The following is a 22,275-nucleotide window of genomic DNA, read 5'->3' as shown; positions in this document are numbered from 1 at the left end:
TCAAGTGCTCATTTATTTATTTATTTACTGATACAGCACTGAAACAGGCCCTTCGGCCCACCGAGTCTGTGCCGACCAACAACCATCCATTTATACTAATCCGACATTAACCCCATATTCTCTACCACATCCCCACCATTCTCCCACCACCTACCTACACGAGGGCCAATTTACAATGGCCAATTTACCTATCAACCTGCAAGTCTTTGGCTGTGGGAGGAAACCGGAGCACCCGGCGGAAACCCACACAGATACAGGGAGAACTTGCAAACTCCGCACAGGCAGTACCCAGAACTGAATCCGGGTTGCTGGAGCTGTGAGGCTGCGGGGCTAACCACTGCGCCACTGTGCCACCCGGCATGTGTCAGGTTCGGGTCGGGTCAGGTCGGGCGTCCAGGTCCAGCATTGGACTCGAATCGTGTTTCCTTTGCACACCTTTAGTAAGGACAGCAGATTTCCTTCCCTAAAGGGCATTAGTGAGGTTTTGGGTTTTTACAACAATCGACACTAGCTCAGTCCGCAAGCAGGACCCTGAGCTTCCGGTTGCTTGCCATTTCAACACTCCCCCCTGCTCTCATGCTCACATCTCTGTCCTGGGATTGCTGCAGTGTTCCAGTGAACATCAACGCAAACTCGAGGAACCGCATCTCCTCTACAGATTAGGCACACTACAGCCTGCCGGACTGAACATTGAGTTCAATAATTTCAGAGCATGACAGCCCCCCATTTTACTTTCATTTTTAGTTATTTTTTCTTCCTTTTTTTTTACATTCTTTTTTACATTTTTTACAATCTTTTTTTTGCATTTATTTCATTTCATTTTAGTTTGTTCAGTTTGCTTACCCACTGTTTTTTTTCAGGTTTGCACTTGCTGCTGTTCAATATTCAGTGAATTAACACCTAATCTGTACTAATGCTTTGTCTTTCAACACACCATGAACATATTGTTTGCCTTTGCTCAGTGACCTTTTGGTCAGCTATGTGGCCTGGTCCAATCTAGACCTCCTTTGTTATCTCTTGCCCCACTCCCACCTCACTTGCTTATCACCTGTGACTTTTCTAATATTTGTCAGTTCCGAAGAAGGGTCACTGACCCAAAACGTGAACTCTGCTTCTCTTTTCACAGATGCTGCCAGACCTGCTGAGTGGTTCCAGCATTTCTTGTTTTTATTTCAGATTTCCATTATCCGCAGTATTTTGCTTTTATTTTTATGACACTAGTTTCATGGTCACCATTAGATTTTAATTCCGCATTTATTAATTGAATTCAAATTTCACCATCTGCTGCAGTGGGATTCGAAACCATGACCCCAGAGCAATAGCCTGGGCTCTGGAATACCAGTCCAGTGACACTACCACAACACCACTGCCTTCCCTCATCTAAATACTTCTTAAATGTTGTGAGGGTTCCTGCCTCCACCTTCAGGCAGTGTGTTCTAGATTCCAACCAACCTCTGGGTGAAACTTTTTTTCCTCAAATCCCCTCGAAACCTCCTGTCCCTTACCTTAAATCTATGCCCCCTGGTTATTGACACCTCCACTATCAACCCTATCTATGCCCCTCATAATTTTGTATACCTCAATCAGGTCCCCCCTCAGCCTTCTCTACTCTAAGGAAAACAACCTTTGCCTATCTAGTCTCTCTTCATAGCTGAAATGCTGCAGCCCAGGTAACATCCTGGTTAATCTCCTCTGCACCCTCTCAAGTGCAATCACATCCTTCCTATAGTGTCGCGACCAGAACTGTACACAGTACTCCAGCTGTGGCCTAACTAGCATTTTATACAACTCCATCATAACCTCCTTGCTTTTAGAATCTATGCCTCGGCTAATAAAGGCAAGTATCCCATATGTTCTGATGAAAGGTCACTGACCTGATGTTGCCAGACCTGCTGAGTATTTCCAGCATTTCTTGTTTTTATTTCAAATACCCCATATGTATTCCTAACCACCTTATTTACCTGTGCTGCTGCCTTCAGTGATCGATGGACAAGTGCACCAAATCCCTCTGACCCTCTGTACTTCCGAGGGTCCGACCATGAATTTTACATTCCCTTGCCTTCTTAGTCCTCCAAAATGCATCACCTCTCACTTCTCAGGATTAAATTCCGTCTGCTACTGCTCTGTCCATCTTACCAGCCCATCTATATCATCCTGTAATCTAAGGCTTTCCTCCTCACTATTTACGACACCACCAATGTTCAGAATCCCTTGAGGAATATAAAGACAGCAGGAAGGAACTTAAGCAAGGAGTCAGGAGGGCTAAAAGGAGTTATGGAAAGTCATTGGCAAACAGGATTAAGGAAAATCCCAAGGCTTTTTATATGTATATAAAGAGCAAGAGGGTAACCAGGGAAAGGGTTGGCCCACTCAAGGACAGAGAAGGGAACCTATTTGTGGAGCCAGAGGAAATGGGCGAGGTACTAAATTAGTACTTTGCATCAGTATTCACCAAAGAGAAGGACTTGATGGATGATGAGCCTCGGGAAGGGAGTGCAGATAGTCTCAGTCATCTCATTATCAAAAAGGAGGAGGTGTTGGGTGTCTTGCAAAGCATTAAGGTAGATAGGTCCCCAGGGCCTGATGGTATCTACCCCAGAATACTGAGGGAGGCAAGAGAAGAAGTTGCTGGGGCCTTGACAGAAATCTTTGCATTCTCATTGGCTACAGGTGAGGTCCCAGAGGACTGGAGAATAGCCAGTGTTGTTCCTTTGTTTAAGAAGGATAGCAAGGATAATCCAGGAAATTATAGGCCGGTGAGCCTTATGTCAGTGGTCGGGAAATTATTAGAGAGGATTCTTCGGGACAGGATTTATTCCCATTTGGAAACAAACTAACTAATTAGCGAGAGGCAGCATGGTTTTGTGAAGGGGAGGTCGTGTCTCACTAATTTGATTGAGTTTTTTGAGAAAGTGACAAAGATGATTGATGAAGGAAGGGCAGTGGATGTTGTCTATATGGACTTCAGTAAAGCCTTTGACAAGGTCCCTCATGGCAGACTGGTACAAAATGTGAAGTCACATGGGATCAGAGGGGAGCTGGCAAGATGGATACAGAACTGGCTCTGTCATAGAAGACAGAGGGTATCAGTGGATGGGTGCTTTTCAGAATGGAGGGATGTGACTAGTGGTGTTCCACAGGGATCAGTGCTGGGACCTTTGCTGTTTGTAGTATATATAAATGATTTGGAGGAAAATGTAGCTGGTCTGATTAGTAAGTTTGCGGACGACACAAAGGTTGGTGGAGTTGCGGATCATGATGAGGATTGTCAGAGGATACAGCAGGATATAGATCGGTTGGGGACTTGGGCGGAGAAATGGCAGATGGAGTTTAATCCGGACAAATGTGAGGTAATGCATTTTGGAAGATCTAATACAGGTGGGAAGTATACAGTAAATGACAGAACCCTTAGGACTATTGACAGGCAGAGAGATCTAGGCGTACAGGTCCACAGGTCACTGAAAGTGGCAATGCAGGTGGATAAGGTAGTCAAGAAGGCATACGGCATGCTGGCCTTCATCGGTCGGGGCATAGAGGATAAAAATTGGCAAGTCATGCTGCAGCTGTACAGAACTTTAGTTAGGCCACACTTAGAATATTGCGTGCAATTCTGGTCGCCACGCTACCAGAAGGACGTGGAGGCTTTGGAGAGGGTACAGAAGAGGTTTACCAGGATGTTGCCTGGTCTGGAGGGCATTAGTTATGAGGAGAGGTTGGATAAACTCGGATTGTCTTCACTGGAACGACGGAGGTGGAGGGGCAACATGATAGAGGTAGACAAAGTTATGAGCGGCATGGACAGAGTGGATAGTCAAAAGCTTTTTCCCAGGGTGTAAGAGTCAGTTGCTAGGGGACATAGGTTTAAGGTGAGAGGGGCAATGTTTAGAGGGGATGTGTGAGGCAAGTTCTTTACACAGAGGGTGGTGAGTGGAACTTGCTGCCGGGGGAGGTGGTGGAAGCAGGTACGATAGAGACGTTTAAGAGGCATCTTGACAAGTACATGAATAGGATGGGAATTGAGGGATTCGGTCCCTGGAAGTGCAGAAGGCTTTAGTTTAGGCAAGCATCAAGAGCGGCGCAGGCTTGGAGGGCCGAATGGCCTGTTCCTGTGCTGTTCTTTGTTCGTGTCATCGGTGAACTTACTGATCATACCTCCTATATTCACCTCTAAATCATTAATGTACACTACAAACAGCAAGGGTCCCAGCACCAATCCCTGCCGTGCACCACAAGTCACAGACTTCCAATCGCAGAAACAACCCTCGACCATCACCCTCTGCTTCCTGCTACTAAGCCAATTTTGGATCCAATTTGCCAAATTGCTTTGGATCCCATGGGCTCTTACCTTCTTGACCAATCTCCCATGTGGGACCTTATCAAAACCCTTACTGAAGTCCATGTCGAGTCCATGATCTCCCCCTGACAAAGCCATGCTGACTATCCTTGATTAATCCTGTCCCTCAGAAGTTTTTCCAATAGTTTCCCTGCCACTGATGTTAGACTCACTGGCCTGTAATTACCTGGTTTATCCCTACTACCCTTCTTGAATAATGGTACCACATTCGCTGTCCTCCAGTTCTCTGGCACCTCTCCTGTGGCCAGAGAGGATTTGAAAATTTGTGTTCAGAGCCCCTCCAATCTCCACCCTTGCCTCACATATATCTCATCTGGGCCTGAGGATTTATCCACTTTTAAGCCCCCTAAAACCGCTAATGCTAATTTGTTCAAGTATATCAAGATCCCGGGTCAGTGACCCTTCTTCGGAACTGTTCCACAGATGCTGCCAGACCTGCTGAGTGGTTCCAGCATTTCTTGTTTTTATTTCAGATTTCCAGCATCCGCAGTATTTTGCTTTTATATCACGATTCCCGTCCCTGATCTCTATACCTACATTGTCCTTCTCCATTGGGAACACAGATGAAAAGTAATCATTTAAAACCTCACCTACGTCTACGGCTCCACACACAGATTGCCACTTTGATGGGCCCTACTCTTTCCCTGGTTATCCTCTTGCCTTTAATATACTTATAAAACGCCTTGGGATTTTCCTTTCTCTTGCCTGCCAGTGTTTTTCTTGCCTCCTCTTCGCTCTCCTGATTACTTTTTTTAAGTACCCACCCCCCCTTTCCATACTCCTCTAGGGCCTACGCTGTTTTCAGCCCTCTGAATCTGCCATAAACCTCCTTTTTCTTCCTTATTCAGTCCTCTATATCCCTTGACATCCAGGCTTTCCATAGTTAATAGCAATGGCCTTACACCCTTTTGTGAATATGTGTGCCACAATTACCACTCTCCAACCCATATCTATGGAAGATTATGGCAAGCCCTTCCACTGTCACCACCCACACTTTCTTAGCAACCCGGGGTGCAAGGAATCCGTCCAAGCGGCTTACCCACTCTAAGCATAGCAAGCCTATCCAGTACATCCTGCCTATCAATTTTCACCCCATATATTACGTCTACCATCTCCACTTCTACTGATTTAAAAAAAAATTGTTTGGGGGATGTGGGCATTTCTGGCTAGACCAGCATTTATTGCCCATCCCTAATTGCCCTTGACAGGCAGGTGGTGAGCTACATCATCAGCAAACATCCCCACTTCTAACCTTTATGATGGAGGGAAGGTCTTTGATGAAGCAGCTGAGCATGGTTGGCCCTGACAAACTCCTACAGTGATGTCCTGGGACTGAGATGATTGGCCTCCAACAACCACAGCCATCTTCCTTTGTGCTAGGTATGACTCCAACCAACGGAAAGTTTTCTCCCTGATTCCCTTTGACTTCAGTTTTGCTAGGTCACCTTGATGCCATACTCTGTCAAATGCTGCCTTGATGTCAAGGGCATTCACTCTCACCTCACCTCTGGAGTTCAGCTCTTTTGTCTGTGTTTGGAGCAAGGCTGTAATGAGGTCAGGAGTTGAGTGGCCCTGGCGGAACCCAAACTGAGTGTCAGTGGGCAGGTTATCGCTGGGCAAATGCCTCTTGATAGCACTGTCAACAACCCCTTGCATCACTTTGCTGATGATCAGGAGTAGACTGGGCGATTATTGGCCAGGTTGCATTTTGGAAGATCCAATTCAAGGATGAACTATACAGTTAATGGAAAAGTCCTGGGGAAAATTGATGTACAGAGAGATTTGGGTGTTCAGGTCCATTGTTCCCTGAAGGTGGCAACGCAGGTCAATAGAGTGGTCAAGAAGGCATACGGCATGCTTTCCTTCATCGGACGGGGTATTGAGTACAAGAATTGGCAGGTCATGTTACAGTTGTATAGGACTTTGGTTCGGCCACATTTGGAATACTGCGTGCAGTTCTGGTCGCCACATTACCAAAAGGATGTGGATGCTTTGGAGAGGGTGCAGAGGAGGTTCACCAGGATGTTGCCTGGTATGGAGGGCGCTATCTATGAAGAGAGATTGAGTAGATTAGGATTATTTTCATTAGAAAGACGGAGGGTGAGGGGGGGACCTGATTGAGGTATACAAAATCATGAGAGGTATAGACAGGTTGGATTGCAAGAAGCTTTTTCCCAGAGTGGGGGATTCAATTACAAGGGGACACGAGTTCAAAGTGAAAGGGGAAAAGTTTAGGGGGGATATGCGTGGAAAGTTCTTTATGCAGAGGGTGGTGGGTGCCTGGAACACGTTGCCAGCGGAGGTGGTAGACGCAGGCACAATAGCGTCTTTTAAGATGTATCTAGACAGATACATGAATGGACAGGAAGTAAAGAGATGCAGACCCTTAGAAAATAGGCGACATGTTTAGATAGAGGATCTGGATCGGCGTAGGCTTGGAGGGCCGATGGGCCTGTTCCTGTGCTGTAATTTTCTTTGTTCTTTGTTGGATTTGTCCTGCTTTTTGTGCACAGGACAGGCCTGGGCAATTTTGCACATTGCTAGTTAGACGCCAGTGTTGTAGCTGTACTGGAACAGCTTGGCTAGGGGTGCGTCGATACAATGTACTCATTAAGTACATTGCCCTGCACCTCAAAGCATATCTCATTTGGGAAAGACAGAGCTATTTGATCCCACAACCAATGGATCAGATCAAAGCTCTGCAGTCCTGCAACTTCCAGTCATGGTGGTGGACAATTAAATTACTAACAGGAGGAGGAAGCTCCACAAACATTCCCATCCTCAATGAAGGGGGAGCCCAGCACATCTTAGCAAAAGACAAGGCTGAAGCACTGACAACCATCTTCAGCCAGAAGTGTCAAGTGCTTGTTCCATCTCGCCTCTTTCTGAAGTTTCCACCAGCACAGATGCAAGTCTTCAGCCAATTCAATTCACTCTGCATGATATCATGAAAGGGCTGAAGGCACTGGATACTGCAAAGGATATGGGCCCTGAGAACATCCTAGCAATAGTACTGAAGACATGCTCCAGAACTAGCCATGCTCTTAGCCAAGCTGTTCCAGTACAGCTACGACACTGGCATCCACCTGACACTGGCATCCACCTAACATTGTGGAAACTTGCCCAGATATGTCCTGTCCACAAAAAGCATGACCAATCCAATCCAGCCATTATCGCTCCATCAGTCCACTGTCGATCATCAGTAAAGCGATGGAACGTTTTGTTAACAGTGCTGGTTGATGTCCTTCCATCTACAAAAGATGACCGACATGAAGCAAACAATCCATTTAGGTGTGATGCCTTCTCTTGGTGCACTATTGCTGATGGCTGTGGAGGCTAATTCTTGAGAACACACGAAATAGGAGCAGAAGTACACCAGATGGCCCATCGACCTGCTCCGCCATTCAATATGATAATGGCTGATCTTGGGCTTCAATACCATTTTCCTGCCCGCTCCCCATATTCCTTGATTCCTTGTGAGACCAAAAATATATCCATCCCAGCCTTAAATGTATTCAAGAATGAAGCATCCACAACCCTCTGGGATAGTGAATTTCAAAGATTCACAAACCCTTTGAGTGTAGGAATTTTTCCTCATCTCAGTTCTGAATGACTGTTCCCTTATCCTGAGATGTGCCCCTGTGTTCTAGATTCCCCGAGCAGTCGAAACAATTCTCAGCTTCTGCCCTTTCAGAATCTTGTATGTCTCAATTGGATCGCCTCTGATTCTTTTAAACTCCAGAGAATATAGGCCAAATTTACTCAGCCTCTCATCAAGGACAATCCCCTCATCCCAGAGACAATTTTATAAATCTTCGCTGCACTGCCCTCTTTCTTAAATGTGGAGACCAAAACTGCACACAGTATTCCTGGTGTGGTCGCACCAAAGGCCTGTACAATTTTAGTAAGACTTCTTTATTCCTGTACTCCAATCCCCTTGCAATAAAGGCCACCGTGCCATTTGCCTTTCTAATAGCCCGCTGCACCTGCATGTTAACTTTGTGCGTTCCTTGTACGAGTATCCCAAAGCCTGTCTGAATATGAACACTTACCAGTTTCATACCTTTTAAAAAATATTCTGCTTTTCTATTTTTACAACCAAAGTGAATAACTTCACACTCCCCTACATTATACTCCACTTGCCATCTTGTTGCCCACTCACTTAGCCTGTCTATATCTCTTTGAAGCCTCTTTATGTCCTCCCCGCATCTTACCTATCCACTGAGCTTTGTATCATCAGCAAACTTAGATACATTTCTCTCTGTCTGTTCATTCAAGTCATCAATAGAGAGTGTAAATAGCTGAGGCCCCAGCACTGATCCTTGCAGCACCCCGCTATTCACTGCCTGCCAACTTGAAAATGCCCGTTATGCCCACTCTTTACTTCCTGACTGTTAACCAATCCTCTATCCACGCGAATATATTACCCCCAAAACCGTGAGCCCTTATCTTGCCTATTAATCTTTTATGTGGCACCTTATCGAGTGTCTTTTGAAAATCCAGGTACATGACATCTACTGGTTCCCCTTTATCTATCTTACTGGTTACATCCACAAAAAACTCTAATAAATTTGTCAAATAAGATCTCCCTTTAGTAAAAGCATGCTAACTTGTTCTAATCATACTATGTTGTTCCAAGTGCAATGTTAAGACTTCTTTAATAATAGTTCCCAGCAATTCCCAACGACTGATGTTCGGCTAACTGGCCTGTAGTTCCCTGTTTTCTCTCTACCTCCTTTCTTGAAAAGTGATGCAACATTTGCCAGGTTCTGCCACAAGTGCCGCAAATGAAGCTGCCAGTGACGCTGTGATGTTGGTGATGTTGGTGCCTGTTGCCAAACTGCTGTAGCAGCTGGTCAGCATGATAGTGCACATTAATCCACAGCATGCGGCGCCATTTCCTTCTTTTGCCAGCTTGTGACTTCCATGTGCGATAGTCGACGTTTAGGGCCTTCATGTCATGGTTGCAAGCATCCATAAAGCGGAACTTTGGGTGGTGCACTGGTGGTCTGGTTCTGGTTATCTCACCATACTGAAGGTCCTTGGCATGCGACCGACTTCCATCCTGCGGACGTGTCCGATCCACTGAAGCTGCCTTTGTTTGATTAGTGCGAACACACTTGAGATGCCTCTTAAACGTCGCTATCGTACCTGCTTCTACCACCTCCCCAGACAGCAAGTTCCAGGCACCCTCTGTGTAAAGAACTTGCCTCGCACATCCCCTCTAAACTTTGCCCCTTGCACCTTAAACCTATGTCCCCTAGTAACTGACTCTTCCACCCTGGGAAAAAGCTTCTGACTATCCACTCTGTCCATGCCACTCATAACTTTGTAAACCTCTATCATGTCGCCCCTCCAGCTCCGTCGTTCCAGTGAAAACAATCCGAGTTTATCTAACTTCTCCTCATAGTTAATGCCCTCCAGACCAGGCAACATCCTGGTAAACTTCTTCTGTACCCTCTCCAAAGCCTCCACGTCCTTCTGGTAGTGTGGCGACCAGAATTGCACGCAATATTCTAAGTGTAGCCTAACTAAGGTTCTGTACAGCTGCAGCATGACTTGCCAATTTTTATCCTCTATGCCCCGACCGATGAAGGCAAGCATGCCATATGCCTTCATGACTACCTTATCCACCTGCGTTGCCACTTTGTGACCTGAAATGGCAGATGGAGCATGGGTTAATCATAGAATATGATCACATGCCAGTTCACCAGCAGTAGTCAATGTCTGCCCCGATCTGTCTAACAGTCAAATAGCACCATATCAAACTCCTCCCAATCATCTGTAAAATGGTGGAAAGTGAAAATGGTACCATCACTACTGTTCAGTTTGGTTCCACCAGAACGTCTCATTTCCAGACCTCATAATAGCCTTGATCTAGACCTGGACATAAGAGCTGAATGCAAGAGGAAAGATGAGGGCAGCTTCTCTTCATATCAAGATGACATTGAACTCAGTATGGCACCAAAGAGCAAATGCAAAACTGAAGTCAAAAGGGTTAGAGAGAAAACGCTCCAATGGATGGAGTCTCACCTAATGCAAAGCAAGATAGTTAAGGTTGTTGGAGGCTAATCATAGCAGTGCCGGGGTATTATTGTCGAGGAGGCAGTGGCGTAGTGGTAATGTCACTGGACTAGTAATCCAAGCCCCAGGCTAAAGCTCTGGGGACATGGGTTCGAATCCCATGGGTTCAAATTAATTTGAATTCAATTAATAAATCTGTAATTAAGAGCTAGTCTAATGGTGACCATGAAGCCATTGTTGATTGTTGTCCTTGACTCCAGACCCACAGCAATGTGGTTGACTCTGAAATGGCCTAGCAAGCCACTCAGTTCAAGGGCAATTAGGGATGGGTAACAAATGCTGACCTGGTCAGTGACAGCCACAAATAAAAAAAAACCTTTGCAAAAGTTCCTCAGGGACGCACTGGCGTAGAAAATGGTTGATGTCACTACCTATTTTACAGGTATAAAATAAGCAACAAAGCATTCAATATGGTAGGTGGAGTACACGTGTGTTCCAAGCTGTAAGTGGAAGCCACCATATTAATACAGTCATCAAAAGACATGGCCTGGGTCTATGCCTGAATCAGATCTGCAAATAGGGCACTTTATGCCTGCTTATAGGGACTGTCGGCCTTATAGGGATGGCCACTGCAGACTGCCATCAAAATGCTTTGTTTTTGAAAAATGCTGAACCGAATGTGGTGGCAGGAGGTGCACAAGTGCTTTTCCGGGCTGCACATTAAAATCACAGGCTACTGATGAAAGCTGCTTGTTCCTCACAATCTCGACCACCACCCCTCCCATTTGTTGCTTTGCTTCCATCCCCTCTTCCCACTGCACCCCATTACTCCCTAAATCCCCTCCTCCTTGTTGCCTCACTGATCACTGCCTTCCATTTTCTGGTCACTCCTTCCCTCTTATAATCATTGACTCCTCTCTCCCTGCCACCACCCCCTCTGTCCCTCACTTCAGGGGAATAGGACTCAGAGGGCTGGAACTTCCGTGATGGGTAGAGTGGCTCACTCTGGGCTTTAAAATTCTATAAATCAATATTAGTCATTAATAATAAGATAATCAAGAACTGGTTAACCATTATTCACGTTTTTTTCAGTTTTATCTATTTTATGTGTTCTAGGATGTTAAGGAGCTTTTTGCATATTTTAGCCATCATTTCGTGGATGCATTAGTGAAATGTACATCTTTGTCATTAGACGTTCTGAAAAGAAGAATCTTCAAGTAAGTGTTGCTTTCCTCAACTTTTTTTAACTCCATCGTTTGGAATACAGGGATAATTTTACAAGATTGTTCTCCTAGGACAAAGCTTCCCCTACGATGAAAAGTTTGGGAACTTGAAGGTGCATATGAGAATGCTCCCAGGCTACCATAGACAATCTGCCAAATATGCCACCTGATGGGATCCAGTGCGGACTATATCTGCCAAGAGCAGGCAACGGGGATCACAATATTATTGGATTCAATGTGATCAATCAAGCCAAAACTACTGAAAATCTGATTTGAGTATCAGCTTTTAAGGGGCTAGATTTGCAAAAATGGCAAATAACCTGAACCATATTTAGCACTAGGCGAGGATATTGTCAACATAGAAGAAAAATGAAATACTCTCTGGCTCTGGTGCAAAGTGCAAAAAATCATCCTTATGCCAAAAAAAAGTATGTCCCTAGAGTTACAAGAAGGACACACAAGGCCAAATTGGCAAACAGATTCAAGGAAAAATCAAACTTAGGCAGAAATATTTTTATAGGCTCAGAAAATTGGTTCTCAGTATAGGAACAGGTACTGATGCAAGTTAAAGGCAATGGAAGTTTTTTTTTAATACATTCATGGGATGTGGGCGTCACTGGCTATGCCAGCATTTATTGCCCATCCCTAATTGCCCTTGAGAAGGTGGTGGTGAGTTGCCTTCTTGAACTGCTGCAGTCCATTTGGGGTAGGTAGACCCACAGTGCTGTTAGGAAGGGAGTTCCAGGATTTTGACCCAGCGACAGTGAAGGAAAGGCGATATAGTTCCAAGTCAGGATGGTGTGTGACTTGGAGGGGAACTTGCAGGTGGTGGTGTTCCCATGCATCTGCTGCCCTTTTCCTCCTACGTGGTAGAGGTTGAGGTTTTGGTAGGTGCTGTCTAAGGAGCCTTGGTGCGTTGCTGCAGTGCATCTTGTAGATGGTACACACTGTTGCCACTGTGTGTCGGTGGTGGTGGGAGTCAATGTTTGTGAATGGGGTGCCAATCAAGCGGGCTGCTTTATCCTGGATGGTGTCGAGCTTCTTGAGTGTTGTTGGAGCTGCACCCATCCAGGCAAGTGGAAAGTATTCCATCACACTCCTGACTTGTGCCATGTAGGTGGTGGACAGACTTTAGGGAGTCAAGAGGTGAGTTACTCACTGCAGGATTCCTAGCTTCTGACCTGCTGTTGTAGCCACGGTTTTTATATGGCTACTGCAGTTAAGTTTCTGGTCAATGGTAACCCCCAGGGTGTTGTGGGGCATTCAGCAATCGTAATGCCATTGAATGTCAAAGGGAGATGATTAGATTCTCTTTTGTTGGAGATGATCATTGCCTGGCACTTGTGTGGCCTGAATGTTACTTGCCACTTATCAGCCCAAGCCTGGATATTGTCCCGGTCTTGCTGCATTTCTACATGGACTGCTTCAGTATCTGAGGCGTCATAATGGTGCTGAACATTGTGTAATCATCAGCGAACATCCCCAGTTCTGACCTTATGATTGAAGGAAGGTCATTGATGAAGCAACTGAAGATGGTTGGGCCTTGGACACTACCCTGAGGAACTCCTGCAGTGATGGCCTGGAGCTCAGATGACTGACTCCAAAAACCACAACCATCTTCCTTTACGTTAGGTATGACTCCAACCAGTGAGGTGTTTTCCCCCAATTCCCATTGACTCCAGTTTTGCTCGGGCTCCTTGATGCCATAGCTCCTTGATGCCATACTTGGTCAAATGCTGCCTTGATGTCAAGGGCAGTCACTCTCACCTCATCTCTGGAGTTCAGCTCTTTTGTCCATGTTTGAACCAAGGCTGAAATGAGGTCAGGAGCTGAGTGGCCCTGCTGGAACCCAAACTGAGCATCAATGAGCAGGTTATTGGTAAGCAAGTGTCGCTTGATAGCACTGTCGACGACACCTTCCATCACTTTACTGATGATTGAGAGTAAACTGATGGGGCGGTAATTGGCCAGGTTGGACTTGTCCTGCTTTTTGTGTACAGACATACCTGGACAATTTTCCACACTGCCGGGTAGATGCCAGTGTTGTAGCTGTACTGGAACAGCTTGGCTAATGGCGCAGCAAGTCTTCTGTACTATTGCCAGAATGTTTTCAGGGCCTGTAACCTTTGCAGTATCCAGTGCCTTCAGTCGTTTCTTGACACCACGCGGATTGAATTGAATTGGCTGAAGACTGGCTACTGTGTTGCTGCGGACTTCAGGAGGAGGCCGAGATCGGGTCATCTATTTGGCATTTCTGGTTGAAGATTGTTGAAATTGCTTCAGCCTTATCTTTTGCACTGATGTGCTGGGCTCCCCCATCATTGAGGATGGAGATATATGTGGAGTCATTTCCTCCAGTTAGTTGTTTAATTGTCCACTACCATTCACGACAGGATGTGGCAGGACTGCAGAGCTCAGATCTGATCCATTGGTTATGGGATTGCTTAGCTCTGTCTATTGCACGCTTCACCAGATGACACCTCATTTTGAGGTATGCCTGGTGCTGGTCCTGTCATGCCCTCCTGCACTCTTCATTGAACCAGGGTTGGTCCTCCGGCTTGACGGTAATAGTAGAGTGGGGGATATGCCAGTGCATGAACTTACAGATTTTGGTTGAGTACAATTCAGCTGCTGCTGATGACCCACAGCACCTCATGGATGCCCAGTTTTGCATTGCTAGATCTGTTAGAAATCTATCCCATTTAGCACGGTGGTAGTGCCACACAACACGATGGAGGGTATCCTCAATGTGAAGACGGGTCTTTGTCTCCACAAGGACTATGCGTTGGTCACTCCTTCCAATACTGTCATGGACAGATGCATCTGTGGCAGACAGATTGGTGAGGACGAGGTCAAGTATATTTTTCCCTCGTGTTGGTTCCCTCACCATCTTCCACAGACCCAGTCCAGCAGCTATGTCCTTTAGGCCTCAGGCAGCTCCATCAGTAGTGGTGCTACCGAGCCACGCTTGGTGATGGACATTGAAGTCCCCCACCCAGAGTACGTTCTGTGACCTTACCACCCTCAGTGTTTCCTCCAAGTGCTGTTTGACATGGAGGAGTACTGACTCATTCGCTGAGGTTGTGCGGTAGGTGGTAATCAAAAGAAGGATTCCTTGTCCATGTTTGACCTTCTGATTCAGACTCTTACTCAAATTTCTAAATTTTAATCAGTAAGCTTTTGGAACCAACTCATACATGTTAAGTACCACAGTCTTAACTGTCTCATAATCTGCAGAGTGTTCATCCGAAAGGCTTGAATAGACATCCAAGGTTTTTCCTATGAAAACACTTTACAAAAGAATGGTCTCTTTTTCTCATGTTAGCTTTGCAGCAATTTTCTCAAATGAGATAAAATATCTCTCAACCGTTTCCTCAGTGAATTTAGGCACTATTCCTTATCAAATCAAAGCCCAGAGTTGAACTCAAATCATCATCCTCCCAATCCACATAAACAAAGCTTTCCTCTATCCAGTTCAAATTGTCTTGCTTCCCTTTCTCTTTGAACCTCTAATTCAAGTTTCTGCATTTCTCTTTTTCCTCTCAATCAAGCTCAATTTTTTGCTTTTCTTTTCCTGTTTCATGTTCAAGTTCTTTAATTTCCATTTCTTTTGCTCTCTTTCCTTTTCTTCTCTATCTCTTTCAAGTTCAAGTTTTTTCATTTATTTTAACTTCTCAAGCTCGAGTTCCTTCATTTGCAAATGAATCCTAACAAACTCAATCTGATTTTTTACTGGGGTCAGTCTTTTCCCTTCAAATTCCAAATAGGGCGCTAAAGTCTCTATTTCTACTTTTTTTAGCCCCTGCCTTTAACTCTTCCCTCAACTTTTCTGCTAATGCTATCAACCTCGACTTTGTTGATTGTTACAAAACACTCAGGTATAGATCTTCCTGTCCAGGAAAAGTCTTTGTAATTGACAAAGCCATTCTGCTTTTCAGTCAATATAGTAAAATTCACCGTGAAACCTTGTTCGCTTGAACTTTATCAAATCCCAGCATACCCATCTCAGTCTGTGGATTCTAAATCCTGCAAAGAGCCCCCAGCTTTGTGATGCTCTCATTAGAGACCAGCAACTTTTTAAGAAGAAATTCAAACTCACAGTTATTAATTGGAAAAATTAGGCAACAAGATTTCACATTTTAAACCATAACCTTTACTACACAAGAGTTAAACAAAGCAAGCACTGCTAACTTAACACTATATTTTGTAATCACATGTACTTTAAACCCATAAATCTCAACAGAACACTCCTCATTTGACTTTTACTTCCACCCTATACTTTATAGGCTCTTGAGGGTTCATTCACGTCTCCTGGACCAATCCAAGGCATGCTACAGCTCTCAGGAATTCACTTTGATTCTCGTTAGTTTCTCAGCTATCTTGCTAAGTGAGGTGTTTCTTGGGTATTCTCCCTCTAGTATCCAGCTGGGCGAACCCTCCAGCCTCAGTTCAACACCTCATAAATTTGGATTTCCCCAGCCTGAGCATGGGCCTCACTCGCATCCTTGAGTACTGACTCCAAATCAGAAATACCCCTGGTACCTGAGGGCCTCTCTACTTCTTGTCCCAGCTTCTGGCAAATTCTCTCTTCGCCTTGTTCTAGTTGCTCCAAAACACAGACTGACTTTCTGTGAGAAATCACAGAGATAAAACCCAAGAACAAAAGGGCATAGAATCATAGAAGCCACTTGGCCCATCGTATCTATGCCAGCTGAAGAACGATCTACCTATTCTCATCCCACCTTCCAGCATTTGGTCCATAGCCCTGCAGCTTACAGCACTTGAGGTGCATTTTCAGACTCCTTTTGAATGAGTCGAGGGTCTCTGTTTCAACTACCCTTTCAGGCAGTGAGTTCCAGACCATCACCACCCTCTGGGTGAAGATGTTTTTCCTCATCTCCTCTCTAATTTTTCTACCAAACACTTTAAATCTATGCCCCACCGTCACTGACCTCTCTGCTAAGGTGAATAGACCCTTCACTTCCACTCTATCCAAGCCCCTCAAAATTTTGTACATTTCAATCAAATCTCCCCTCAGCCTTCTCTGTTCTAAGGACAACAACCCCAGCCTATCCAATCTTTCCTCATAGCTGCATTTTCCCAGTCCTGGCAACATCCTCGTAAATCTCCTCTGTACTCTCTAGTGCAATTGCATCCTTTCTGTAATGAGGTGATCAGAACTGCAGACAATACTCAGGTTGTGCCCTATCCAATCTATTTTGCAGTTCCAGCATAACCTCCCTGCTCTTATATTCTATACCTCGGCTAATAAAGGAAAGGATTCCATTTGCCGCCTTAACCACCTTATCGACCTGTCCTGCTACCTTCAGGGATCTGTGGACATCCATGGTCCCTTACTTGCTCGACACTGCCCAGTATTTTCCTATTAATTGTGTCTTCCTTTGCCTTGTTTGACATCCCCAAACGCATCATCTCTCAGTTCTCCAAGTTGAATTCCATTTGCCACTTTTCTGTCCATCTGACCAGACCATCAATATGCAGCCGACAGCTATCCTCCTCGCTATCTACCACACAACTAATCTTTGTGTCGTCCCCAAACTTCTTGATCATGCTTCTTACATTTACATCCAAATTGTTAATGTACACCACAAAAAGCAGGGGACCCAGTACTGAGCCCTATGGAACGCCACTGGAAACAGCCCTCCAGTCACTAAAACAACTGTCAACAATTACCCTTTGTTTCCTACCACTGAGCCAATTTTGTATCCACCTTGCTACAATTCCCTGGATCCCATGGGATTTTATTTTTTTAACCAGTCTGCCATGTGGGAACTTGTCAAAAGCCTTGCTAAAATCCACGTAGACCACATCACCTGCACTACCCTCATCTATCTTCCTTGATACCTCTTCAAAAAATTTGATTAAGTTGGTCACACAAGATCTTCCCTTAACAAATCCTTGCTGACTTTCCTTGATTAACCTGTGCCCTTCTAAGTGACAGTTTATCCTCTCTCTCAATAGATTCCAATAATTTTCCCACTACTGAGGTTAGACTGACTGGCCTTATTCGGTCTATCCTTCGCTCCCTTTTTAAACAGAGGTACCACGTTAGCAATTGGCCAGTCCTCCGGCACCACGCCTGTATCCAGTGAGGACAGGAAAATGATGGTCAGACCTTCTGCTATTTCCTCTTCCTTGCTTCTTTTAACAGCCTAGGATACATTTCATCCGGCCTTGGTGATTTATCAACTTTCAAGGATGCTAATCCCATTATTACTTCCTCTCTCCCTATGTTTAACACATCCAATACTTCACACTCTTCCTCCTGAACTACAATATATGCATCGTCCCCCTCTTTTGTGAAGACGGACGCGAAGTACTCGTTAGGAACAAGACCAATATCTTCACTCTTACATATAGGTTACCTTTTTGGTCTTTGGGCTTACTCTCTCCTTCGTTATCCTCTTACTCTTAATGGATTGATAAAACATCTTTGGGTTCACCTTGATTTTGCTTGCCAATATTCTTTCATGCCTTTGCTTTCCTAATTTCCTTTTTGATTTTCCCCCTCCACTTTCCATATTCCTCTCGGCTTTCTGTAGTATTGAGTTCTCGGTGTCGTACATAAGCTTTCCTTTCCTGCCTTATCTTACCCTGTAGGCTCCTTGACATCCATGAGGCTCTAGATTTGGCTGCCTCACCTTTTTTCTTCGTGGGACCATGTTTACCCTGCACCCCTTGTATTTCCCCTTTGAATGCCTCCCACTGTTCTGGCACTGAGTTACCTTCAAGTAGCTGCTTCCAGTCCACTTTCGCTAAATCACTCCTCAGTTTAGTAAAATTGGCCTTTCCCCAATTGAGAACTCTAACTCCTGTTCTATCTCTGTCCTTTTCCGTAATTATGTTAAAACTTACTGAATTATGATCACCACCACCAATTTGCTCTCCCACTGCCACTCCTTCCACCTGCCCATCTTAATTTCCTAAAACTAAGTCTAAAGTGCCCTCTCTTGTTGGACTTGCTACATACTGGGCAAAAAGGTTCTCCTGAATGCACATCAAGAATTTTGCTCCCTTAATTTCTTTCACACTAAAACTATCCCAGTTAATATTGGAGTAATTAAAATCCCCTGCTATTATGCCCTGTTGTTCTTGCACTTTCCAGAGATTTGCCTACATATCTGCTCTTCTATCTCTCTCTGACTGTTTGGGGGTCTATAGTACACTCCCAGCAGTGTGATTGCTCCTTTTGCTCCTTAGCTCAATCCATATGGCCTCATTTGATGAACCTTCCAACATCTCATCCCTCCTCACAGCTGCAATAGTTTCCTTGACAAAAATTGCCACTCCCCCTTCTTTCTTATCCCCCTCCCGATCGCATCTGAAAACCCTGTAACCAGGAACGATGAGCTGCCATTTCTATCCCTCCTTAAGCCATGTTTCTGTAATAGCTATGATTTCATACTGCCATGTGTCTATCTGTGCCCTCAGCCCATCTGCTTTATTTGCTATATTCCTTGCATTGAAATAGATACCCTTGAGCACTGCCAAACATTTTTTTCGAACCTTTGTTTCCTCTGTCTTCCAGACACATCCATTAATTTTCTACCTTCCATTTTAATTTCTGATTTTGTCCCAGCTGAATCTAACCTCAGGTCCCCATCCCCCTGCCAAACTAGTTTAAACCCTCCCCAACAGCACTAGCAAAATGTTCCGCAAGGAACTCAGTCCCGGCTCTGTTCAGGTGCCTGTACAGGTCCCATCCCCCAGAGCCTGTCCCAATATCCCAGGAATCTGAAGCCCTCCCTCCTGTACCATCTTTCCAGCCACACATTCATCTGCCAGTGGATGTGGTTTATTTGGTCTTTCAGAAGGCTTTCGACAAAGTCCCACATAAGAGGTTAGCGTGTAAAATTAAAGCGCATGGGATTGGGGGTAGTTATTGCGATGGACAGAAAATTGGTTGGCAGACAGGAAACAAAGAGTAGGGATAAATGGGTCGTCTTCCGAATGGCAGGCAGTGACTAGTGGGGTACCACAAAGATCGGTGCTAGGACCCCAGCTGTTCGCAATATATAGAAATGATTTAGATGAGGGAACTAAATGTAATATCTCCAAATTTGCAGATGACACAAAACTGGGTGGGAGGGTGAGTTGTGAGGAGGATGCAGAGAGGCTTCGGTGTGATTTGGACAAGCTGAGTGAGTGGGCTAATGCATGGCCGATGCAGTATAATGTGGATAAATGTGAGGTTATCCACTTTGGTAACAAAAACAGGAAGGCAGATTATTATCTGAACAGCTATAAACTGAGAGAGGGGAATATGCAGTGAGACCTGGGTGTTCTTGTACACAAGTCGCTGAAGGTAAGCATGCATGTGCAACAGGCGGTAAAAAAGGCAAATGGTATGTTGGCCTTCATAGCGAGAGGATTAGAGTACAGGAGCAGGGATGTTTTGCTGCAATTATACAGGGCCTTGGTGAGACCACACCTGGAATATTGTGTGCAGGTTTGGTCTCCTTATCTGAGGAAGGATGTTCTTGCTATAGAGGGAGTGCAGCGAAGGTTTACCAGACTGATTCCTGGGATGGCAGGACTGACGTATGAGGAGAGATTGAGTTTGTTAGGATTATATTCGCTGGAGTTCAGAAGAGTGAGGGGGGATCTCATAGAAACCTATAAAATTCTAACAGGACTTGACAGGATAAATGCACGAAGGATGTTCCCGATGGTGGGGGAATCCAGAACCAGGGGTCATAGTCTAAAGATATGGGGTAAACCTTTCAGGACAAGGATGAGGAGAAATATCTTCACCCAGAGAGTGGTGAGCCTGTGGAATTCGCTACCACAGAAAGCAGTTGAGACCAAAACATTGTATGTTTTCAAGAAGGAGTTAGATATAGCTCTTGGGTCTAAAGGGATTAAAGGGTATGGGGCGAAAGCGGGAACAGGTTACTGAGTTGGATGATCAGCCATGATCATAATGAATGGCGGAGCAGGGTCGAAGGGCCGCATGGCCTACTGCTGCTCATATATTCTATGTTATCCTTCTATTTTTATACTCACTTGCGCGTGGCGTGGAGTAATCGGGATGTTACTACTTTTGAGGTTCTGCTTGCTTATTTCTTCAAGACCACATCCCTCTTTCTACCTATGTCGTTTATTCCGATGTGGACCACGACCGCTGGCTTTTCACCCTCCTCCTTCAGGATGCTTTACTCAGTGACCTCCTTGACCCTGGCACCAGAGAGGCAACATACCATCCTGGATTCACGTCTGTGGCCACAGAAACACCTGTCTGTTCCCCTGACTATTGAAGCACCTATCGCTATGGCTATTCCAGGCATCCCTGTACCTCACTGTACAGCTGAGCCACCTGTGGTGCCATGACTTGGCTCTGGCTGCACTCCCCAGGTGAAGCATCATTTCCCTCCGTATTCAGAACTCAATACCTGTTGGAGAGTGAGATGTACTCAGGGGTCTCCTGCACTACCTGCCTGATTATTTTTGACTGTCTAGTGGTCACCCATTCCCTCGCTCCCTGCATACTCTTAAGCTGTGGGGTGACTACATCCATCCTTATGAATGCACCAGCTGCCGTTCAAGTTCGAAATCCCGGAGCTCAAGCTGCTTCAATTGATGACACTTCCTGCAGAAATGCTTCTCGCGGGTATGGGAAGCATCTTGGAGCTCCCACATAGCACAGGAGTTGCACTCTCGACTTTGAAGCACCCCTGCCATTCTTTTATTTATTAGTTGACCCTTTGCAACAGCTAAAAAAAAAATCCTTACCAATACTACAAAAGCTTAGAATTATTGATAAAGCCTTATTTGTACTGATAAATCCTACTAAAAATCAATACAGTTCACTAGATAAAATAAACCTTACTCAAAAAAAAAATACCAGCTACTCGCTTGTTCGTTATTATTAAGCTATTTGCACACACACCCTTGTGTACTAACCCAGCTATTTGCTGATACTCCCTAACAGCAGTTACTCCGCAAACAATCACCTTGCAGCTTTCTTGTGACATCACTGTTCACTTTGTTTTCAAACTCCGGCGTGCCTTGTCTCCTCTCTTACCCGGAAGGTAAGTCTCCCTGCAAAATCTAACCCAAAGCAATATGGTGCATCTGGGATTTCTCAGCTAGATATTTAAGCTAATTAACTTCAAATCCAAAACATTCTTTTGATTCTGTATACCCACATAAATAATTTGCTAACAAAGGCTAACAATTCTCTTCAGACTTACTGTCTTCAGTTCCCCAACTAAACAGACTACCTGCTCTTCGATGGTTCTAACCCCTGTAACTCTGACTCTATACATACATATGGAAAGACCTTTGAAGTGTAAATACCTTGGGTGGGCTGACAATCTCTAAATTCCAGAGTTTAAATTGCCTTATATTTAAAAATTTAATTTTCCCAAAACTAAAAGTGACCTCTAAAAATATTAAAAACCAGTTTTTCTTCAGAATAAAATAAGTAGCTGGGTTGTAAGTCCTGGTAATTTACTTTTCCGGTTGATGAGTAGAGTCCCAGTGTTGGGTAACCAGATGCCAGTCGAAGTCTCCAGGCGAATTCGACGAAACAGTTTTTAATAGATAGGCATTCAAAGTATTTCAGCTGCAGCAGACGTCACAGTTCTTTCAATGAGAAGTACAGCAATAGGCCTACTCGGATTATAAAATTGGCAGTCTTTTGGTAAAAAC

At 44.8% G+C, this 22,275-nt stretch overlaps 1 protein-coding gene across 1 annotated transcript in view; it reads left to right on the top strand.

Annotated features, from left to right (window-relative positions):
* LOC137367179 (dynein axonemal heavy chain 8-like) overlaps positions 1-22,275 on the top strand; it is a 2,062,041-nt gene that overhangs the window by 586,108 nt on the left and 1,453,658 nt on the right. The window contains exons 29-36 of the mRNA XM_068028615.1: positions 10,103-10,351; positions 11,495-11,595; positions 14,050-14,165; positions 15,401-15,479; positions 15,888-15,963; positions 16,827-16,976; positions 21,157-21,232; positions 21,554-21,653. Of these exons, the coding sequence (XP_067884716.1) occupies positions 10,103-10,351; positions 11,495-11,595; positions 14,050-14,165; positions 15,401-15,479; positions 15,888-15,963; positions 16,827-16,976; positions 21,157-21,232; positions 21,554-21,653 (947 nt within the window). The remainder of the gene's footprint in view (positions 1-10,102; positions 10,352-11,494; positions 11,596-14,049; positions 14,166-15,400; positions 15,480-15,887; positions 15,964-16,826; positions 16,977-21,156; positions 21,233-21,553; positions 21,654-22,275) is intronic.

This window comes from Heterodontus francisci, chromosome 3 (assembly GCF_036365525.1).
Source record: "Heterodontus francisci isolate sHetFra1 chromosome 3, sHetFra1.hap1, whole genome shotgun sequence".
In the NCBI taxonomy this organism is placed as follows: domain Eukaryota; kingdom Metazoa; phylum Chordata; class Chondrichthyes; order Heterodontiformes; family Heterodontidae; genus Heterodontus; species Heterodontus francisci.
This window is presented reverse-complemented; position numbering and strand designations above follow the sequence as displayed.